The following is a 21,012-nucleotide window of genomic DNA, read 5'->3' on the forward strand; positions in this document are numbered from 1 at the left end:
GGACCACGCCCCCCCTCCGCTAAACTTTTGCCAATTGTAGGCAATTTAGATTTCTCGGCAGGTATTGATACTCTGCCCTTTAGACAATGGAATGAGAAGGGAATGAGGACAATAGGGGACTTATTAGACCCTCTGTAACATACAGTTAGGACGTTCAATGATCTTCGTATGAGATATGACATTTCCAACAACCAATTCTACGCTTACCTTCAAATCCGTCATTACATTAATGATCTCAAACAAAAAGATCCAAACTTTTGGGACGTCTCAGTGTTTGCTGTAGCGCAGACATCCTTCAGAGGGGGAAACTTTTCAATCTCCAATATATACAGGGAGTGCAGAATTATTAGGCAAGTTGTATTTTTGAGGATTAATTTTATTATTGAACAACAACCATGTTCTCAATGAACCCAAAAAAACTCATTAATATCAAAGCTGAATAGTTTTGGAAGTAGTTTTTAGTTTGGTTTTAGTTTTAGCTATTTTAGGGGGATATCTGTGTGTGCAGGTGACTATTACTGTGCATAATTATTAGGCAACTTAACAAAAAACAAATATATACCCATTTCAATTATTTATTTTTACCAGTGAAACCAATATAACATCTCAACATTCACAAATATACATTTCTGACATTCAAAAACAAAACAAAAACAAATCAGTGACCAATATAGCCACCTTTCTTTGCAAGGACACTCAAAAGCCTGCCATCCATGGATTCTGTCAGTGTTTTGATCTGTTCACCATCAACATTGCGTGCAGCAGCAACCACAGCCTCCCAGACACTGTTCAGAGAGGTGTACTGTTTTCCCTCCTTGTAAATCTCACATTTGATGATGGACCACAGGTTCTCAATGGGGTTCAGATCAGGTGAACAAGGAGGCCATGTCATTAGATTTTCTTCTTTTATACCCTTTCTTGCCAGCCACGCTGTGGAGTACTTGGACGCGTGTGATGGAGCATTGTCCTGCATGAAAATCATGTTTTTCTTGAAGGATGCAGACTTCTTCCTGTACCACTGCTTGAAGAAGGTGTCTTCCAGAAACTGGCAGTAGGACTGGGAGTTGAGCTTGACTCCATCCTCAACCTGAAAAGGCCCCACAAGCTCATCTTTGATGATACCAGCCCAAACCAGTACTCCACCTCCACCTTGTTGGCGTCTGAGTTGGACTGGAGCTCTCTACCCTTTACTAATCCAGCCACGTGCCCATCCATCTGGCCCATCAAGACTCACTCTCATTTCATCAGTCCATAAAACCTTAGAAAAATCAGTCTTGAGATATTTCTTGGCCCAGTCTTGACGTTTCAGCTTGTGTGTCTTGTTCAGTGGTGGTCGTCTTTCAGCCTTTCTTACCTTGGCCATGTCTCTGAGTATTGCACACCTTGTGCTTTTGGGCACTCCAGTGATGTTGCAGCTCTGAAATATGGCCAAACTGGTGGCAAGTGGCATCTTGGCAGCTGCACGCTTGACTTTTCTCAGTTCATGGGCAGTTATTTTGCGCCTTGGTTTTTCCACACGCTTCTTGCGACCCTGTTGACTATTTTGAATGAAACGCTTGATTGTTCGATGATCACGCTTCAGAAGCTTTGCAATTTTAAGAGTGCTGCATCCCTCTGCAAGATATCTCACTATTTTTGACTTTTCTGAGCCTGTCAAGTCCTTCTTTTGACCCATTTTGCCAAAGGAAAGGAAGTTGCCTAATAATTATGCACACCTGATATAGGGTGTTGATGTCATTAGACCACACCCCTTCTCATTACAGAGATGCACATCACCTAATATGCTTAATTGGTAGTAGGCTTTCGAGCCTATACAGCTTGGAGTAAGACAACATGCATAAAGAGGATGATGTGGTCAAAATACTCAAAATATTTGCCTAATAATTCTGCACTCCCTGTATAAGACCCTGATACATAAGTCAATGACTGATTATCAGAAACTGGCTTTGGATAAATGGGAGAGGCAAGGTGTGGAAGATATCACCAGTGCAGACATTCAAAAAAGCCTGGGGTTAACTAAAAAAGCGACTTTAAGTATCCCTCTCCGTGAAGCACAGGTGAGACTGATCCATTTTGATTATATTACTCCCAACAGAATCTCTAAGTGGAACCCACATCTGCCAAACAGATGTGGCAAGTGTGGAGCAGCGACTCCAAGTGTGCCACACTATTTTTACCAATGCCCTTTGGTGCGACAGTTTTGGGCTAGAATCCAATACTGGCTGAAATGCGCAATAGGCATGAGTGTCACACTAAATCTAGATCAAATATGTTTCTTTAGATGGTGCGACCTCCCCCACAAATACCACATTATATTGACATTGGTGATGTTAATAGCTAGGAACTGTATATTATGTATGTGGATAAGCAGGAAACCATCTACTATCAGTCAATTTAAACGTAAACTTTATAAACAATTGTTCATAGAACAATTCGACGTTAAACTTGACATTACGCACAGACTAAGACCATTCCTGACAAAATGGGGACCCTTCCTGAAATTGCAAAACCCTGCAGTACAAAGACAAATAATTGGACCATTTTCACAGACAGAAATTCTTCTCTCTGCCTCCCTAAGAGGAGAATGGACAGCATTATATGACAGTGGGGCTCCTGTGACAGATGAGAGAGGAGGTGAGATTCTAATTTCATGGATCCTTTAGGAAAGGTAAATGCAGCTTGACCAGCGGGAGAGGGGGTGGTGGGCGGAGTGAGAGACGAGGAAAACCTTCTCCCTTTTTTTTTCTTCTTTTTTCTCCCCTTAAACCAGGGAGAAGTCTACCGGACCCCAGGTACATTTGAAGTGCTTAGGGACAGGGATGGGTATTGTTATAGTTAGATATGTTGATGTGTTAAAAATAAAAAATAAAAAAAAATGGGAGGAGGGCAGAGAGGAGAACAACAGAATGCAGCTGATAGCTCACTTACCTCAAGGGATACTTTTGTATATGATGATGAGTAACTGAGACTCATTGTAAAAAAAAAAGGAAAAAGAAGAAAACTGCCTTGTTCATCAAACGATACCATGTTTATGTAACAAATGATTTGTATCCTGTAACTTGTTTTTATTTTGTTTTCCGTTTTTTTTTTATCCTCTTGAGGAATTGTACTTGTTCTTGATCTCTTTTCTTTCTCTTCAATAAACAGAATTTAAAAAAAAAAAAAAAAAAAAAAAGCAAAATGGAAGAGTTACTTACAGCTTTTGGCCAATTGGTGTTAGGCCCAGGACCACATCAAGGTCTCTTCCTCCCTGGGTCTCTAACCTACAGCCACACAATGCATGCCTTCATCCTGACACACTGAGATACAAACAAGAGTGACCCTAGTAATTTCCCTAAACCCATACAAAGCACGGAAATGCACTGCATTCTCAAATCAGACTGGGTACACATCCCATGACCCTGTAAAACTCACATCCCAGCTTTCAGGGATTTAGGCAGTTAACCATCAGTCAGCTGTACAGCTGTCTGTGAGTACTGGTGAGCACCCAGGGCTGTGAGTTTTGAAGGGTCATTAGAGAATTAGAATTGTAAAAAAGAACTTGAATAACCATCCCTATGCATGGTGTAATTGAGCAACAAATTCATTTAAAAACATATGATAAATGCGTTAATTCAGTTTTTTGAAATTCATTGGAATACTTTCAAAGATGTCTCATTAGACATAAACTGTGATTATTACGTTGAATAGCAATAATCGGCAAAGAAACACATTTTTATTAAGGTGTGCACATGTGGTCAACTGTACCATTTGTCTCCAAAATTCCAAAATGTGCAAATAAAAGTTACAGTAGAATTCTTCTTAACTAATTTTTTTTTTTAACTATATAAGGTAGAGAAAGTTGACCTTGATATAGGCTCCATTGGGGAGCTGAAATGCACTGCTATAAACAAGGGATAGGGATTTTACAAAGACCATACCAGTCACATGGTACTAGCATCATATGTGACATTCAGAGACCCAATATTGCAGTTCAAAGTTTTGTGACACTGGAACAATGACTAACTCTGTCAAGAGGGGATTATCGAGCTGTTTGTCCATATTTCACATCTATATTCATGAATATATTGTTATTACGAGCTATTGCTAATAAAGAACTATATAATGCACCATTAGTCTCTTTCTCTCATTTGCTTATGTATATATCAAGACTGGAAGAAACAGAAGTTTTATCATGAGCCAATTTTAAGTCTGTTGAGTAAAAATAAATTACACTATTCTATACATAGGACATTAGATACTATTTTATATGACTGTTGTTTTATATAATGGGGCCGATTTATCATCGGTTTCTGCGACATGATCCGCTCAGCGGATCATGTCCGACAGACTATGATGAATGCAGACAGCAAACGTTGTCGGCATTTATCATTGCACAAGCAGTTCTTGTGAACTGATTGTGCAATGCCGCCAACTGCAGATTCGCGGCCAATAGGTGACTAGCAGGGGGTGTCAATCAGCCCTATCGTATAGGATAGGGCGGATTGATGTCCGCAGCCTCAGAGCAGGTGGACCAGTTATGGCGCAGCAGTCTTTCCGATGTTTTAAGTTAGAAACCAGTAGTGCATTGCTGTCCTTCAACAAATGATACCAAAAGAATGAAACAACTTAGATAATAGAAATAAATTAGAAAGCTGTTTAAAATTGTATTCTCTATCTGAATCATGAAAGAAAAATTTTGGGTTTCATGTCCCTTTAAGCAATTCTTGAATAAGACTGCAATTTCAATAGAACAAGGTAGCCTAATTGTAGAAATTTTATAGCATTGATACTTTATGTACTGTGCACATCTAAACATATAACCAACTAATATTGTCAAGTTTAAAACTACAATGATTATTATGTGAATATTGAAATAATTTATATTGAAAGATATTTTATATTAGTTGGAATCACCATTTTCTCAGATTACAGTCAAGCAGAGTTCATGCTACCGAATTTTCTTTACAATATAGAAAACATTTAACAGCTGAATTCAAGGTACATAGTTTCTCATGAAAACTAAAATAGATTAATAGAAATCAGATCTAAATATGCTGACTCAACTATCCTAAAACACTGCATGAGAAACTAAAAAATAAAACTGAAACTTTTGTTTTAAGTTAAAATAGCCAGGAAATACAACACATTTGCATGGCATTCATCCAGTATAGTAGATTTATAAAATCTGTGAATTTGAGTGCAATGGAGGCTCAAAAGCAACACAACGCTTATTTTCTTTGTTGTATTCCTTGTTGTTTGGTCATTTTTGGCACATTTAACTTAAACTGTTATTTCTATGAGTCAACACTCTTGTGAATTATTCATTTTACAGAAGAAAAAAACGTCAGTAAGTGTATCAAAATGTGGTGTGTTTAGTGTTTTGTGAAATGATTAACTGACAGTGCATAAGATATATCAAACAGATTGCTTTTCAAAAGAATACTCATACACAAACATTACCTCAAAGAATTTACTTCCAAGCTCTCTTGCTGTTATCTAAATATAGTTTTTCTTGGGAGGTCTTGGCTATGACTGTTGTTGGGTGATTTCCATATGCATTAGATCCTAAGCTTAGCAAATAATATAAACACATGTTGGCATTATTTATCATCTATTTATTGAGCTATACATAAAACGTTTTAACTGATCTAGGCCGTGTTCACCTTCCAAGTGATATTTGCTTCAGAATTGCCTTTGTATATGTGATACTCTCCTTAAAGGGACAGTCTACACCAGAATTTTTATTGTTTTAAAAGATAGATAATCCCTTTATTACCCATTTCCCAGTTTTGCATAACCAACATGGCTATAATATACTTGTAACCTCTGTGATTATCTTGCATCTAAGCCTCTGCAAACTGCCCCTTTTTTCAGTTCTTTTGACAGACTTGCAGTCTAGCCAATCAGTGCCTGCTCCCAGATTACTTCACGTGCACGAGCAGAGTGTTATCTATATGAAATATGTGAACTAACACCCTCTAGTGGTGAAAAACTGTTAAAATGCAATCTGAAAGAGCTGGGCTTCAAGGTCTAAGAAATTAGCATAAGAACCTCCTAGGTTAAGCTTTCAACTAAGAATACCAAGAGAACAAAGCAAAATTGGTGATAAAAGTAAATTGGAAAATTGTTTAAAATTACATGCTCTATCTGAATTGTAAAAGTTTATTTTGGCCTAGACTGTCCCTTTAATCCAATCTCATTGACCCTATTAATGGAATAATTTGTAAACTCACCTCCTGAATTTAGGGACTTTTTTTTTTCTAGAAAAGTAGTTCCCATGGTAACTTTGGTAACCAAATGGAAGCTGCAAACATTAGAATGAAATTCTAAAAGTTACATTCATTTGGGGATTTGGATATGTACAAGTTGATAATGCAATGGTCACGCTATAATAGTGCAGATCATGATCAAAAGTTTATAGTAGAATTCTGCTTAACCAAAATTATTGTTTTGTTATTTTTAACTAAAAAGGTAGAGAAAGTTGACCTTGATATAGGCTCCATTAGGGAGCTGAAATGCACTGCTATAAACAAGGGATAGGCATTTTACAAAGACCAAACCAGTCACATACCAGAGTTTGGAATGTTGAGGTTGTAACATTTTGGCTACACTAAAACTGTTATTGTCAACATTCTAAGCTTTTAATTTGATCAGGGCACACTCTTATACATAGAGTCCTACCTGGTTTTCTTTGTGTACGCAAAGCAAGAGAGCATAATACATCTGCTGAGTAGGCAGGAGCAGCAGAGTTGAACAAACATATGCAGGGCGGAAGAGTTAGGATGGTGGGATAATCTCTTAACAGTTGCTTCATGTAAAACACTTGGGAGGGGTTAGTACTTAAAGGGGCCGATTTATGAAGCAGCCCTGCTCCTTAACTCATCCGCCACATCTGAGGTGACGGACTGCAATCATCCCGATCAGATACGATCAGGATGATTGACACCCCCTGCTAGCGGCCGATTGCCCGCAAATGTGCAGGGGGCGGCATTGCAGAAGCATTTCACCATAAATGCTTGTGCAATGTTAAATGCCGCAGCGATCCAGCCAATAGGATTGGATCGCTGATTGGATCAGCCAATAGGATGAAAGCTCAATCCTATTGGCTGATTGCAACAGCCAATAGGATTTTTTTCAACCTTAATTCCGATTGGCTGATAGAATTCTATCAGCTAATCAGAATCTAAGGGACGCCATCTTGGATGACATAATTTAAAGAAACCTTCATTCGTCGGTAGTCGTCGGAAGGAAGATGATGCTCCGCGTCGGATGTCTTGAAGATGGAGTCGCTCCGCGCCGGATGGATGAAGATAGAAGATGCCGTCTGGATGAAGATTTCTGCGGGCTTGGATGAAGACTTCGGCCGCTTCGTTGAGGACTTCTCCCGGCTTCTTGGAGGATGGATGTCGGATCTTCAAAACTGTAAGTAAATCTTCTGGGGTTAGTGTTAGGATTTTTTTAAGGGTTTATTGGGTGGGTTTTAGTTTTAGATTAGGACTTGGGCCTGCAATAGAGCTAAATGCCCTTTTAAGGGCAATGCCCATCCAAATGCCCTTTTCAGGGCAATGGATATCTTAGGTTTTTTAGTTAGGGTTTTATTTGGGGGGTTGGTTGTGTAGGTGGTGGGTTTTACTGTTGGAGGGGTATTTGTATTTTTTTTTACAGGGAAATGCCCTTTTAAGGGCTATTTGTAGTTTATTGTAGGCTAGGTTTTTTTTTATTATTTTTGGAGTTTTTTTTTATTTTCATAGGGCTTTTAGATTAGGTGTAATTAGTTTAAATCTTTGATAATTTCTTTTTTATATTTTGTAACTTAGTGTTTATTTTTTTGTGTAACTTAGTGTTTGTTATTTTTTGTAACTTAGTTTTTTATAACTTTGTAGTTTTTTTAGTGTAGAATTAAATTATTTGAGTAGGGTTAGGTGTTTAAATATATAATATAGTTATTTTAATTTGTAATTTTATGTAATTTTAGTATAAAAGTTAGGTTAATTATTAATTGAATATAGTTTAATGTAATTTTATTATAATAGTTAGAATAGGTTAATTAGTAGTTTAATATAGTTTAATTTAAATCTAAGGTTTTAATTTATTATACGATAGGGATGAGTTAATATTTAATGTACAGTTAGCGGGTTGTTAGGTTTAGGGATTAATAGGTTAATTTAGTTTATGGCGATGTGGGGGGTGGCAGTTTAGGGGTTAATACATTTATTTAGTTGCGGCGGGCTCCGGGAGCGACGGGATAGGGTTTAATACTTTTATGTAGGGGGCGGCGGTGTCTGGGCGGCAGATTAGGGGTTAACAAGTATAATGTAGGTGGTGGTGGTGTTGGGGCAGCAGATTAGGGGTTAATAACATTATGTAGGTGGCGGCGGTGTAGGGGGCGGCAGATTAGGGGTGTTTAGACTTGGGGTACATGCTAGGGTGTAAACGTAACTTTTATTCTCCCATAGGAATCAATGGGATATCGGGCAGCAGCGAACATGAGCTTTTGCTGCTTTCAGACTCCCATTGAATGAAAACCAGGTATGCTGGGCCGGAATAGTGCCGAGCGTACCTGGAAGACATTTGTTAGCTTGCAAAAGTAGTCAGATAGTGCCGAATTTGCATTCGGAACATCTGTAGTGACATAAGCATCGATCTGTGTCGGACTGAGACCGGCGGATCGTATGTTATGTCACAAAATTCTACTTTTGCCGGTCTGTAGGCTTTGATAACTAAGGAGAATCAAGCTCGCCACAATTACGCTGCGGAATTCCAGCATATTTGCGGTTGACGGCTTGATAAGTAGATGCCTAAGTGCTATTGCATTGTCTTGTTATCTTGCATTTGTTGTTTATGCAAATCTACTGTGTTGACTGGTCCTTTAAGTATAGATTGCTTTTTCTCTACCTGTCTACAGTAAAACACATTGCATCACTTTGTGAGCTTTTTGACTTACAAAAATATTTGATAGCTTCTAAATCCTGTAAAATATGACCATTTTTTTATTTTATAATTTATGGGAATTTTTCATTCTAATAAACGCATCTCCTCTTTTTACATGGTTTATAGTTTAGATGACTTAAACATGTGTCTTTCATCCCTTACCACCTCTCTGCTCATTTTTGATGTAGCTCTTTGTACATTTTGTTTCCTTAGTTCTTGTAAATCCATCACCCATCTCTACTTCTAATTTTCTCCATTTTGCATCTTGATGCTCTTAAAGGGACAGTCTTGTCAAAATTAAACTTTCATGATTCAGATAGGGCATGTAATTTTAAACAACCTTCCAATTTACTTTTATCATCAAATTTGCTTTGTTATCTTAGTATTCCTAGTTGAAAGCTAAACCTAGGTAGGCTCAAATGCAAATTTTGAAGTCCTTGAAGGCCGCCTCTAATCTCAGTGCATTTTGTCAGTTTTTCACAGCTAGATGGTGTTAGTTCATGTGTGCCATATAGATAATATTGAAGGCGACCTCTGATCTCAGTGCATTTTGGCATTTTTTTGCAGCTAGAGGGCGTTAGTTCATGTGTGCCATATAGATAACATTGTGCTCATGCCCGTGGAGTTACCTAGAAGTCAGCACTGATTGGCTAACATTAACGTCTGTCAAAAGAACTAAAATAAGGTGGCAGTCTGCAGAAGCTTAGTTATAAGGTAATCACAGAGGTAAAAAGTATATTAATATAACCGTATTGGTTATGCAAAACTGGGAAATGAAAAAATTCTGAAGTAGACTGTCTCTTTAAGGTTTTTAAAGCTGTTCTGAAAAAACAAATATTAAAATAATTTAAATGGGTTTGATCCCTGGCTTCTATAGTAAGAAAAGAGTTAATACTTTAGGAACAAGAGTGCCTTTTACAAATGAGAGGCTGAAGTATAACAAACAGTTCTACTGAGTATACAACCCAATTTAACAGATATGCTGGGACATTATGTACCATTTTCATGTTACTTCTGTTTTTTTTCTGGGAGTTGTGTATTCTTTTCCTGTGAATGATGGTTACTTCCTGATAACTGCTAAATGTTTACACTAACTAGAGTTCACGGCAGTGTCTTCTGTATTGTTGCTAATATTATAAAGATCACCTGGCCAACCTGTGATGCTAATCACCAAAACTAGATAACCCTTACTGCATGTTAAATATATAATTATCTATTGATAAAACAATAATAGTTCATTTGTCCTCACAATCTAAAAGAACACTTAGATTTTGATCCAAAATAGCTCCCTCTACCACTAATACTAATTCTACTGAGCCCTGATATGTTCTGGAATGAAACTTGTTTGCAAACTTCATTGGAGATCTCCTTATATTATCAAAACTCCACTGATGATCTGTACCATATTATCGTATTATATAAATTCATTAATGTTTTTATGTCTTGTTAATGTATTTTGTTTCTTTTTTGCTGAACAATATAAATGCATATATACATGTATGCAGCGGCATGTGTGTGTATATATCCACTATTAATCTACATTACTAGCATATTCTAGTTTTATGAAATTCTGAGGAACATGGCTTGGAGTTGGTCAATTTCTATACATGGTATCACAAAAAATAAATACCTTGTAGAAATAACACATAAATAATTAAACAAAAATACATACCTGTTAAATGCCACATAATAATAAAAGAAAAATAAAGAAACTAAAAACAATACCAAGGGGCCGATTTATCATTTGTAGGACGGAGACGATTCGCTGGAGCGGATCATGTCCGCCTGAAATCGCTGAATGCCGACTGCGTATGGTGAACTGCTTTTGCAATGCCGCCCCCTGCAGATTCGTGGCCAATAGGCCGCTAGCAGGGGGTGTCAATCAACCCAATCATATTTGATCAGGCGGATTGATGTCCGCAGCCTCAGAGGAGGCGTACGAGTTAAGGAGAAGCGGAAACAGGGGTATATAGCCCCATTCAGGCCGTGATAAATCGGCCCCCAAGTATTCAGTTTTAATAAATTAAAAATGTCCCAAGTTTATATTTTTTCCTAGATGAATGTTGATAAATTGTTCTCAAATTAAAAAAATACAGTCAATTCATAATATAATTATTTGAAAATACTTTGACAATAAACAAACAAGAAATGCAGTGTAGGGCTTAGTATAAGCCTGGAGCAGTCTAAGGGTTAAGGCTGTAGGAGAGTGGGTTAGAAGAGAGAGGGAAGGTGCTGGGTGCAACATTGTTGCAATTTAGGGTAGGCCCCTCCTTACCAGTAGATAAGCCAAGTTCTCCCTTGCAACTTCCTCTTCTTCTCCGGATCCTGGCTGAAGCAGTTTTTTCTTAGCAGTTCTGTCATCACCAGTGCAGCTATGCATCGTTCCAGGCGTTCTACTCTGCCTCCCAGACGTTACCAGTCGGAACAGGAACCTCCTGCACCTGCAAAAGAAAAAATAAAGATAAGTTTTCAATCTATTTCTGAGGATGATTTAGATATCATTCCCCCAACTCAATATACTACTGTTGTGTCAGCCCAGGTTCATAATGTGGAAGAGCAGGGACCTATTGATATTGAGTTAGCTCAGGAATCCCCCAGACCTCAAGCATTGCAGACCCAGCAGGCTAATTTACCTCTTGATAGTGTACAGGCCTCATTTTTAAGTGCTGTACCCCCTGCTGCTATGTCAGCAGTTTCTGACCTATTGAAAAACATAATATCCGCTATGGCTGCAGCCTCCCCAGGGCCCAGTGTCACACCAGCTGTTTTCCCTCCTGATCCTTCTAGTCAGGATCCGGATCCTGCTTTAACTACCCCCAGCAGGCATCGCCCTTTCACACCTCTCATTGAGGCACCACACGTGGCAACACGCGGTCCCCAGCCCGGCCGGAACATGGCCCCTCAGCCCTCAACACCCGGACTTGCCCCTGGTCGCACCATACCCGAGGCCCATGCCATCTCAGGGCCTATGCTGCTCCCCTCGGGGCCTAGCGATCTCCTTCGCCAGCCGCGTGGTCCGGGTCCGACTTCCGGTGTCAACGCCATGTTAGTGACGTCACCGGAAGCGGACATCGGCACTTCCGGCTTGGCAGATTCCCGCGCGGTCACAAGGACATCGGCTCCCGGGGCAACGCCACTTGCAGGTGAGCACCGAGAGCCGTCCTTGGCCGTTGGCGGGTTATCAGTGGGGGGTCGGAGGGGCATTAGCAGCGCAAGCAAACTGCGCAAGCGAACGGCACATTTGAATGTTAATCCTCAGGGGCATCAAAGGGGTCGCTCCATCATAAGAGGTAGTACCAGGCAGATAGCCAGTGATAGGGGTAGGGGGACACGCAGAGTTAACCCTTCCAGGGCAATGAGGCCATTACAGTTTATACAAATGGGAGATAACGCAAATGCCGTTCAGCAGGCCGCTCCCGATATTATTAACCCACACAGGGCTGATAGTGGTTTAGTGCAAGCGGCCGCTCAGCCGCATGATATTGTGTCTAATAATAGCCTGCATGTGAATCAAGGCAATGTTCAAAGTATGCATGTTAATCAAAACATTGAGCATCATTTACCATCTCATCATTTACCATCCCCCATTGGTGTGAATGCGGCTTTGAATGGTGTGAACGTACAAGCAGCTCCTCAGGGATATAATACACCCCTGGTTGGCATACATAATGCGAATGTGCAATCTTTAAGCCAGCTACAACATCCCATTACTTTAGGCATACAAGGAGTACAACCCCTTGATCAGGGTATCCACTCCCCCATGGCAGCCACGCAGGGCGCTCATGCACACTCATTAAACCATGCACAATCAATAAGCCAGGCATGCCATAACCCTATTGTAGACCAGCAGGGTGTGAATGCTCAGACATCTGCGAATGGACAGTCAGTGAGTCAGGGATTTCATACACCACTTCATATAGCTCATCCACCCCTTGCTACTGATAATCCAGACACATCCATTGGGCAAAGTGCTCGCCAAATTCTTTCTCTTTTGCAGGGGGCAATTGGATCACAAAGTGCAGCAAAAACACGGACCAACACTGCCACAGTCATGAGTGGGGCGGATGCAGGAGTACCAGGCAGCATTACAGCAGGAGCAGCAGCCACCACTTCCACTGCACAGCAAGGGTCTTCAGGACTCGCCCTCCAAAACCAGCCAGCAGGCCAGCCCGTTTCCAGCATGGGTCAGGGACCTCCTGCCATTAGTCACGGTGAGAATGCTTTATTTACACACAATGACCTTTCTTCCTCTGACTCATCCTCTTCTGACTCAGGGTCTGAGACTGACTCTTCCTTGGGTTTACAAGGGGCAGGTCAGAAGAAAATGTTTAGAATGATTAAGAAAATTTTAAAGAGGGGGGTCAAGCCAGATACTAAGCAGGATAGCGCCAGTAACCCCGCCCCGCAAAACCCATCTACAGAGGTGCCAGCTGAACCTCTCCCTACCAGGGCCATCTCCGAAAGGCGAGCAGCCCTTTACGGGGACGCAAGCCCAGGAAAAATATACTCATTGCATAGACACCTGCGCAAAAAGGTGGTCAGTAGAATCCACCGTGGAAAATATGTTAATATATTTGACCTTTCGGTGGAGGCGTATAGGCAGAGAGAGAAGAGCGCTGAGGGAACAGGGCCTAAAAAATTTAAACGCCCAGACACTTTTGATGAGTGGCTCCAGTGCTTCAGGGTTTTTTCCTCCTGTTATATCGAAAAGTACCCCTCCCAGAGTTTGCCTATCCTAAAATACACGGACACTATTCACTGGATTCAGCGTAATCACAGTGAAGGTGTGTGGAGGGAATATGATGCTGAGTTCAGGAGGAAAATGGCAGGAAATCCTTCCCTGACATTTGACTCTACTGATAACCAGTTGTGGCAGCGAATGGACCCAAAAGGGGGTGCACCCGCTGCTGCAACTTCAACTCAGCAATCAGCGCAGCAGTCCTTTCGCAATACCAGAAGCAGGAAACGGGGGGGAACCTGCTGGCCCTTCCAGGACAAAAAATGCGACAAGGGTAGCGCATGCACCTTCAGACATGTCTGCAGGTACTGCTCTGGTCCACACCCTGGCAGTGACTGCATCAAGCGAAGGGACCAGGCCAATAAGCCCCCTTCAGCAAACTTGGGCCAGAAAGGCGGAAACGCCAATTAATGTACATGCCATGGCACCATGGTTGTGGGCTTACCCAGACCAGGCGGCGGCACGTATGTTATGGGAGGGTTTTTCATTTGGTTTTCATATCCCCACATTTAGGCAAATCAAGGGTAAGAGATTTAATAGGAACCTTATTTCAGCATACCAACACCCCCAAGTAGTGAGGGATAAAATTAATAAAGAAGTGACTTTAGGGCGAATGGCGGGCCCCTTTGCTGCCCCACCTTTACCTGATTTGGTCATTTCCCCGTTGGGGGTGGTTCCCAAGAAAGAGCCAGGGAAGTTTCGCCTCATTCAGCACCTGTCGTACCCAAAAGGTAGCTCAGTCAATGATGCCATTGACCCCCAACTCAGCTCGGTGCGCTATCAATCCTTTGATAGCGCACTAGACCTGGTCAGGAGGGCGGGTCATGGTGCTCTATTGGCGAAACTAGACATTGAGTCGGCATTTAGGCTTCTTCCACTCCACCCCTCAGTTTTCCATCTAATGGGTTGTAAGTTTGCAGGTGTGTACTACGTGGATCGCTGCCTGCCCATGGGCTGCTCTTTGTCATGCGCCTTGTTTGAAGCGTTCAGTAGTTTCCTTCATTGGGTCGTAGCTTCAGAAGTGGGCAGCGATCCCATAGCACACTACCTGGACGATTTTCTCATTGTAGGGAGGGCAGGCTCCGATGATTGTTTATCCACAATGAACATCATGCGCAGCGTCATGAGACATTTCGGGGTGCCCCTAGCAGAGGACAAAACGCAAGGCCCCGCGTCCTGTTTAGTCTTCCTGGGAATCGAAATCGACACCCAGGCTCGGCTCTGTAGGTTGCCACCTGATAAAGTTCAGGGCATGCTTGAGGCGGTCAGAGCGGCAGTCTCTAATGCAGTTATTTCCCTGAAACAGTTACAATCCCTGTTAGGTTTGCTTAATTTCGCTTGCAGAGTTATCCCCATGGGTCGGGTTTTTAACCGTAGACTGGAAAGACAGCTTAGTGGTAGGTCAAACCCGAAATCAAAGATAACCCTAGGGAGTGAATTGCTGGCTGACCTGGTAGTCTGGGAACAGTTTCTCACGCGATTTAACGGGATTCGGGTCTGGCGTACCCCTCCCATGTCTAGCCAGTTACTGCACCTTTTCACTGACGCAGCTGGATCGCACGGTTACGGGGCCTATTTCCAGGGAGAGTGGAGCGCGGAGCCCTGGCCGGAGTCCTGGGCCCCGGCGGGCCTTACTCGAAACCTGACTCTCCTGGAGCTATTCCCCGTGGTCTTGGCGGTCGAGCTGTGGGGTGGGAAGTTGTCGAACGGGACTGTTGTGTTCTGGACAGACAACATCAGTGTGGTCTTTGCGATCAATAACTTGTCAGCCACCTCAGCAAAGGTCATTACCTTGCTGCGCCACCTGGTGTTGCGCTGTCTGGACCTTAACATCCAGTTCCAGGCCCGTCATGTCCCGGGCGTCGACAATGTTGTAGCTGACGCCCTGTCACGATTCGAATGGGCGACATTTCGCAAGTTAGCCCCCACAGCTGCAGCCGTGGGCTTACGCTGTCCTGATTTCCTTTGGCAGCTCGTCCTTCCTGGATAGCCTTACTGCCGTTGGTCCGCTCCTCCTTAGCACCATCCACTTGGCACGCCTATGCCCGCATGTGGTCTGAATGGGACAATTTCTGTGCGTCCAGGGGAGCCGACGCTGCTCAGGGGTCTAGGGACAACTTACATGATTGGCTGGTGAGTTTGCATGCCTCTGGGGCCCGTCAGGGGGCAATACAATCCAAATTGGCCGCCCTCTCATTTTTCTATAGGGCATTAGCCATTCCTGACCCAACCAATTCCTTTTTTATTAGGCAGGTGATCAAGGGTTGGGGCAGATCGCAGCAGCGGAAAATAGACACGCGCGAACCCATCACCCGCGACCGCCTGGAGCGTTTGCTCTTGGCGCTCGACGTGGTCTGTAGATCAGATTTTGAAGCCCTACTCTTCAAAACTGCGTTTAATCTGGCCTTTGCCGCCGCTCTTAGAGTTAGTGAGGTAGTAGCACCCTCCAAGCAGGCGTCTGGGGCAGGTATACAATTGCAACATGTTAGAGCTGCCCCTGATTCCTTACTTCTTTTTCTGCCGCGATCAAAGACAGATCAGGAAGGTAAGGGAACCTGGATCCCCGTTCACCCTCAGGTGAACAGCGCATGCTGCCCGGTTAACTGCGTTAATCTTTACCTGGCTCAAAGGCCGCCTGGCCCGGGGCAATTCCTGGTCCATGCGGACGGCAGATCCCTTTCCAAATTTCAGTTCGGTAGGGTCCTAAAATTGGCGGCAGTCCAGGCGGGGCTGGACGCTAGCAGACTGGCCCCCGCACTCTTTTCGCATAGGGGCCGCGACTAACGCTGCGCAAGCGGGCTCCTCGTGCGAGGACATAAAACGTATTGGGCGTTGGCGGTCCAATTGTTTCAGAACCTATGTCCGTCCAATTGTTTAATGTTTAGATGTTAATTCAGGATACTAAAATGTTTGTCTCCACAGGCACTACCCCCGGGGTGAAGCGAATCTGGATTGTGGGCCACTCCTTTGTCCACTGGGCCTCCCTACGCTGTGCGTCCCTCCCATTTGGCCAATCCCTAGGTCTCCCTTCCAACAAGGCATCCGTTAGGTGGTTGGGTGATAGGGGGATGTGCTGGCCCCAATTAGCAGGAACCATATCTGGGGCCCTGGTACGCTGGGGGAAGCCTCACATTATTATTCTTCACCTAGGGGGTAACGATGTGGGGGCCATACCAGTTTTACAGTTGATTAAGGTTATGCAGGCAGACATTGGGTGGCTAAGAGTACGCATCCCGGGGGTCATGATAGGGTGGTCCCATATAATACCCCGTCTCCACTGGAGGCATATGTCGGCCCATACGGCGGCATACCGGGTTAGGAAGAAGATCAATGCGTCTGTAGCGAAAACCGTCACTGGGTCAGGTGGCTTCGTGGTACGGCACGAAGCCATTTCGGCTGATAGAACCGAGCTATATAGAAGGGATAAAGTTCACCTTTCTGATGTGGGGCTGGATTTATTCATAGGGGACATTCAGAGAGCTCTGTTACCCCTCCTGTAAATCGGGTTGTGCGTTGGCGGCAAGGGTACCATTAAAATGCTTCCTTGTGGCGGGAGATCCTCGGTCCGGTTGCGCAGGAGAAGGTCGCTAGGGGTGAGTGATGGCCAGACTTCCGGGGAGGAGGGTAGGCCCTCACGTGCACGTGACGGTAACCCTCCTTCCTCCCTTTTGAGGGATGGTCACGTGATCTCTGCAACCCCTCAGCGTCATCTCCTTAGGGCAGAGACTCCTCTGCTGCTGTTCCCGTTGGGCCGGTGATCTCCTGCTGTTCTGGGTAGCTGATCTCTATGCCGCCATATATATTTTCAGTTCTATCAGTTCTATCTAGTTTGTTAGGTTAATAAAATTTTATGGCCTGTGACGGTCACAAAATTTTTCCCATAAAAAGTTTGTCTGTGGTTATTTCGCACTACATTCTCATGTACATAGTTATTTAATTAAGTTATGTTAAATCCTCTCCTCTGTGAAGAAGGATCCGGTAAGCATTTAATCCCTTAATGCAGTGTAGGGCTTAGTATAAGCCTGGAGCAGTCTAAGGGTTAAGGCTGTAGGAGAGTGGGTTAGAAGAGAGAGGGAAGGTGCTGGGTGCAACATTGTTGCAATTTAGGGTAGGCCCCTCCTTACCAGTAGATAAGCCAAGTTCTCCCTTGCAACTTCCTCTTCTTCTCCGGATCCTGGCTGAAGCAGTTTTTCCCTCCCTCCCTTCCCCTTTTGTAATGTTTTAATGATGTTGTATTTTCGACGGCACCTTAATGGCAGGGCTATGGCTACTCACCCTAGGCCCAATAAGCCATTACTGTAGGATATGGATCTCCTCTCCCTGTTATGCGGTTTACACGGCTTGGTAACAGGGAATCCTTATCTAGGTGGAAGATCTTCTTTCACCCTGGCGGCGGGAGATCCTCGGTCCGGTTGCGCAGGAGAAGGTCGCTAGGGGTGAGTGATGGCCAGACTTCCGGGGAGGAGGGTAGGCCCTCACGTGCACGTGACGGTAACCCTCCTTCCTCCCTTTTGAGGGATGGTCACGTGATCTCTGCAACCCCTCAGCGTCATCTCCTTAGGGCAGAGACTCCTCTGCTGCTGTTCCCGTTGGGCCGGTGATCTCCTGCTGTTCTGGGTAGCTGATCTCTATGCCGCCATATATATTTTCAGTTCTATCAGTTCTATCTAGTTTGTTAGGTTAATAAAATTTTATGGCCTGTGACGGTCACAAAATTTTTCCCATAAAAAGTTTGTCTGTGGTTATTTCGCACTACATTCTCATGTACATAGTTATTTAATTAAGTTATGTTAAATCCTCTCCTCTGTGAAGAAGGATCCGGTAAGCATTTAATCCCTTAATGGTTAGGTTAAAGTTTATTTTTAAAAAAACTTTTTACATCACAACAAAAACAGAAATAGCATTAACAATGCCCAAAATGTACATGGAGACATTTATATAGCTATAAAATATGTATGAAACCATTTATTTGTTTGATATAACAGTCTTTTAGAATGAAATGAACCAAAATAAAAAAAAATCATATAATTGCAAATTTATTTTTCAAAGGTTATGTCCTTTTAAATGTAATACATTTGTAATTAGGGTTTCGATCTTATATATTTAAAGTATGGGCAAAGCATAGTTTATTATGAAATAATCTGGGCTTTGATATACTTGTTTTTAAATCTTATGTTTTATATCAAGTGATCAATGTGATAATGTTCCTTGAAGGGACATTAGCATCACCTATATAAATGCATGCATCTAGGACTGTATTAAAAGATACATGTTTAAATGTATTTGTTTCGCATTGTTGCTAAAAACTATACAGGACACGTTCTTAAACCTTCTTCGTATTCTCTTAAAGGGAAATGAAACCTAATTTTTTTTTCATTATTCAGATAGAGCATACAATTTTAAGCAACTTTCTAATTTATTCCTATTATCAATTTTCTTTGTTATCTTGGTATCTTTATTTAAAAAGCAGGAATGTAAGCTTAGGAGCCTGACCATTTTTGGATGATGAAGTAAAAATGGTCCGGCTCCTAAGCTTACATTCCTGCTTTTTTAAAAAAAAAATACCAAAAGAACGATTTTTTTTTCATATTTCATTAAACAAAAGAATGAAAACAAAGTACATTTGATAATAATTATCATAATAATTTAATATTGACTTTCAATTCATATAAAATCCTTATATAATGTTTAATTAAACTGGTAGAAAAATGTCAATTCATTATTTATTTTGTTTAATATTGCTATAATTTCCAGATGGAAATTGTTTTTTTTCCCCCCTCACTCAAGGGAACTGGAGTGGAGACCTGGATTGCATACTGCTGTAGTGAGGAAGGAACCAGAAACATGGATTACAACCAGCCTTATCTAGGATTGTGTCCGTGGTCTGCTCTGCAGTATGAAAGTCCTGCAAATGTTGCTAACAATATTACAGTTTTTAATACTTTAAAACTTTTCTTATGTAGTTTTTTTTGTATGACACTGGATAATTGTGAATATACACCTTATATTTATAAACAAACTGAGTTTAATATCCTTTTAACAACAGCATTTCTTTTACCTCTCTAAAGATTTTTGATTTTGCTAACAGTTTTCAAATTTACAATTGGAATGTGATCTATCCCTCTGTCTGACAGACACAAGATGCTTCCAGTAACTTTTGTGTTCTGCCAAAAAAGGACAAGAATTAACAATCATAAAAATACAAGATGGAGCTTTTCAACAACCTCTAGGAAACGGAATTAAGAATATCAGCAACTGTGTACACTGGTTAACATCTGAACCTTTAAGAGCGTTTATCCTCCCTTTTATATATATAAAAATACTATTTCTGGTGTTTATATATATATATATATATATATAATTTTTTTTTTAAAGTCTTAATAAAACAGACTAGAATATACATTCACATGTTTATAAAATAGATGACCAATACAAAATAATGACAGCATAATATAAGTTAATAAGTATTTATATTGTTTAAGAAGTTGCAATTATTAATTGGTTTGACCTTAAAAAAATATCTATTTGGAATTTGGAATGAAGACACAAACAAATGGTTTAATATTTACGCTGCCCCATGTACGAAGCTGAGGGCGGACAATGTTCCCGACACTGTTACACAAGCACTTACTTGTGTGATCATGCCCCCTTCTCTTGCGTGATTGCTTGTTGTGTTTTATGTCCCCCACTTCAGAGGTGGCTGAGAGGGTAAAAAGTATAGTTTGGATGACCACTGCTTCTTCCATTCCGAGAGCAGGCTCGCGTGGGCTCAAAGGAAGCATCTGCTGCTTAGTTCATTGAGCCCACTGTGAATGACTTGTAATATGTTATACCAATTTTTTAGAATTGTAGATACAAATGTGATCTATTTTTATTAAACTCTATGCTATATATTATTTGAACCATTTCACATTTCCCCTGCAAAAAAAACAGACTTCCAATGACACGTGTATTTCATATGGAATTACTCAATAAGGAGGTTAACCCCTTGGTTTCCAAATAGGATTGCAGAATACGGTTCTCAAGGGTTAAATTCTCATTACCAGTACAGTGACATATAATTATGACTCCATTAGTCTTTACTGTATCCTGTTTACCATTCCCGCAATTAAAAATAAGATATAATGAACATTAGTATAATCAAGCTATATATATGTAGAACTATAAACAAGTTACAACATTCCTAAGGATAAAAATACAATTAATATTTGAGAAATGTATTTACATTTTATATATATATATATATATATATATATATATATATATATATATATATATATATATATATATATATATATATATATATAAAAAACTTTGGCCTAAAATCATTAAGGATGCAGTTTTCTTATGTATAACCCCAA

General features: G+C 41.4%; 1 protein-coding gene across 2 annotated transcripts; it reads left to right on the forward strand.

Annotated features, from left to right (window-relative positions):
* Positions 1-11,103: 11,103 nt before the first annotated feature.
* On the forward strand, positions 11,104-18,381 carry LOC128657639 (uncharacterized). 2 transcript variants are annotated; one of them, XM_053712026.1, is made up of 3 exons: positions 11,104-13,124; positions 15,624-15,784; positions 16,574-16,730. In XM_053712026.1, exons 1-3 carry the CDS (start codon positions 11,288-11,290, stop codon positions 16,589-16,591), a joined length of 2,016 nt encoding a protein of 671 aa, XP_053568001.1. In that variant the 5' UTR covers positions 11,104-11,287; the 3' UTR covers positions 16,592-16,730. The 2 variants fall into 2 exon arrangements, with proteins under 2 accessions (XP_053568001.1, XP_053568000.1); XM_053712025.1 differs by lacking the exon at positions 15,624-15,784 and having other exon boundaries at positions 11,107-13,124; positions 16,574-18,381.
* Positions 18,382-21,012: the final 2,631 nt, after the last annotated feature.

This window comes from Bombina bombina, chromosome 4 (assembly GCF_027579735.1).
Source record: "Bombina bombina isolate aBomBom1 chromosome 4, aBomBom1.pri, whole genome shotgun sequence".
Taxonomy (NCBI): Eukaryota; Metazoa; Chordata; class Amphibia; order Anura; family Bombinatoridae; genus Bombina; species Bombina bombina.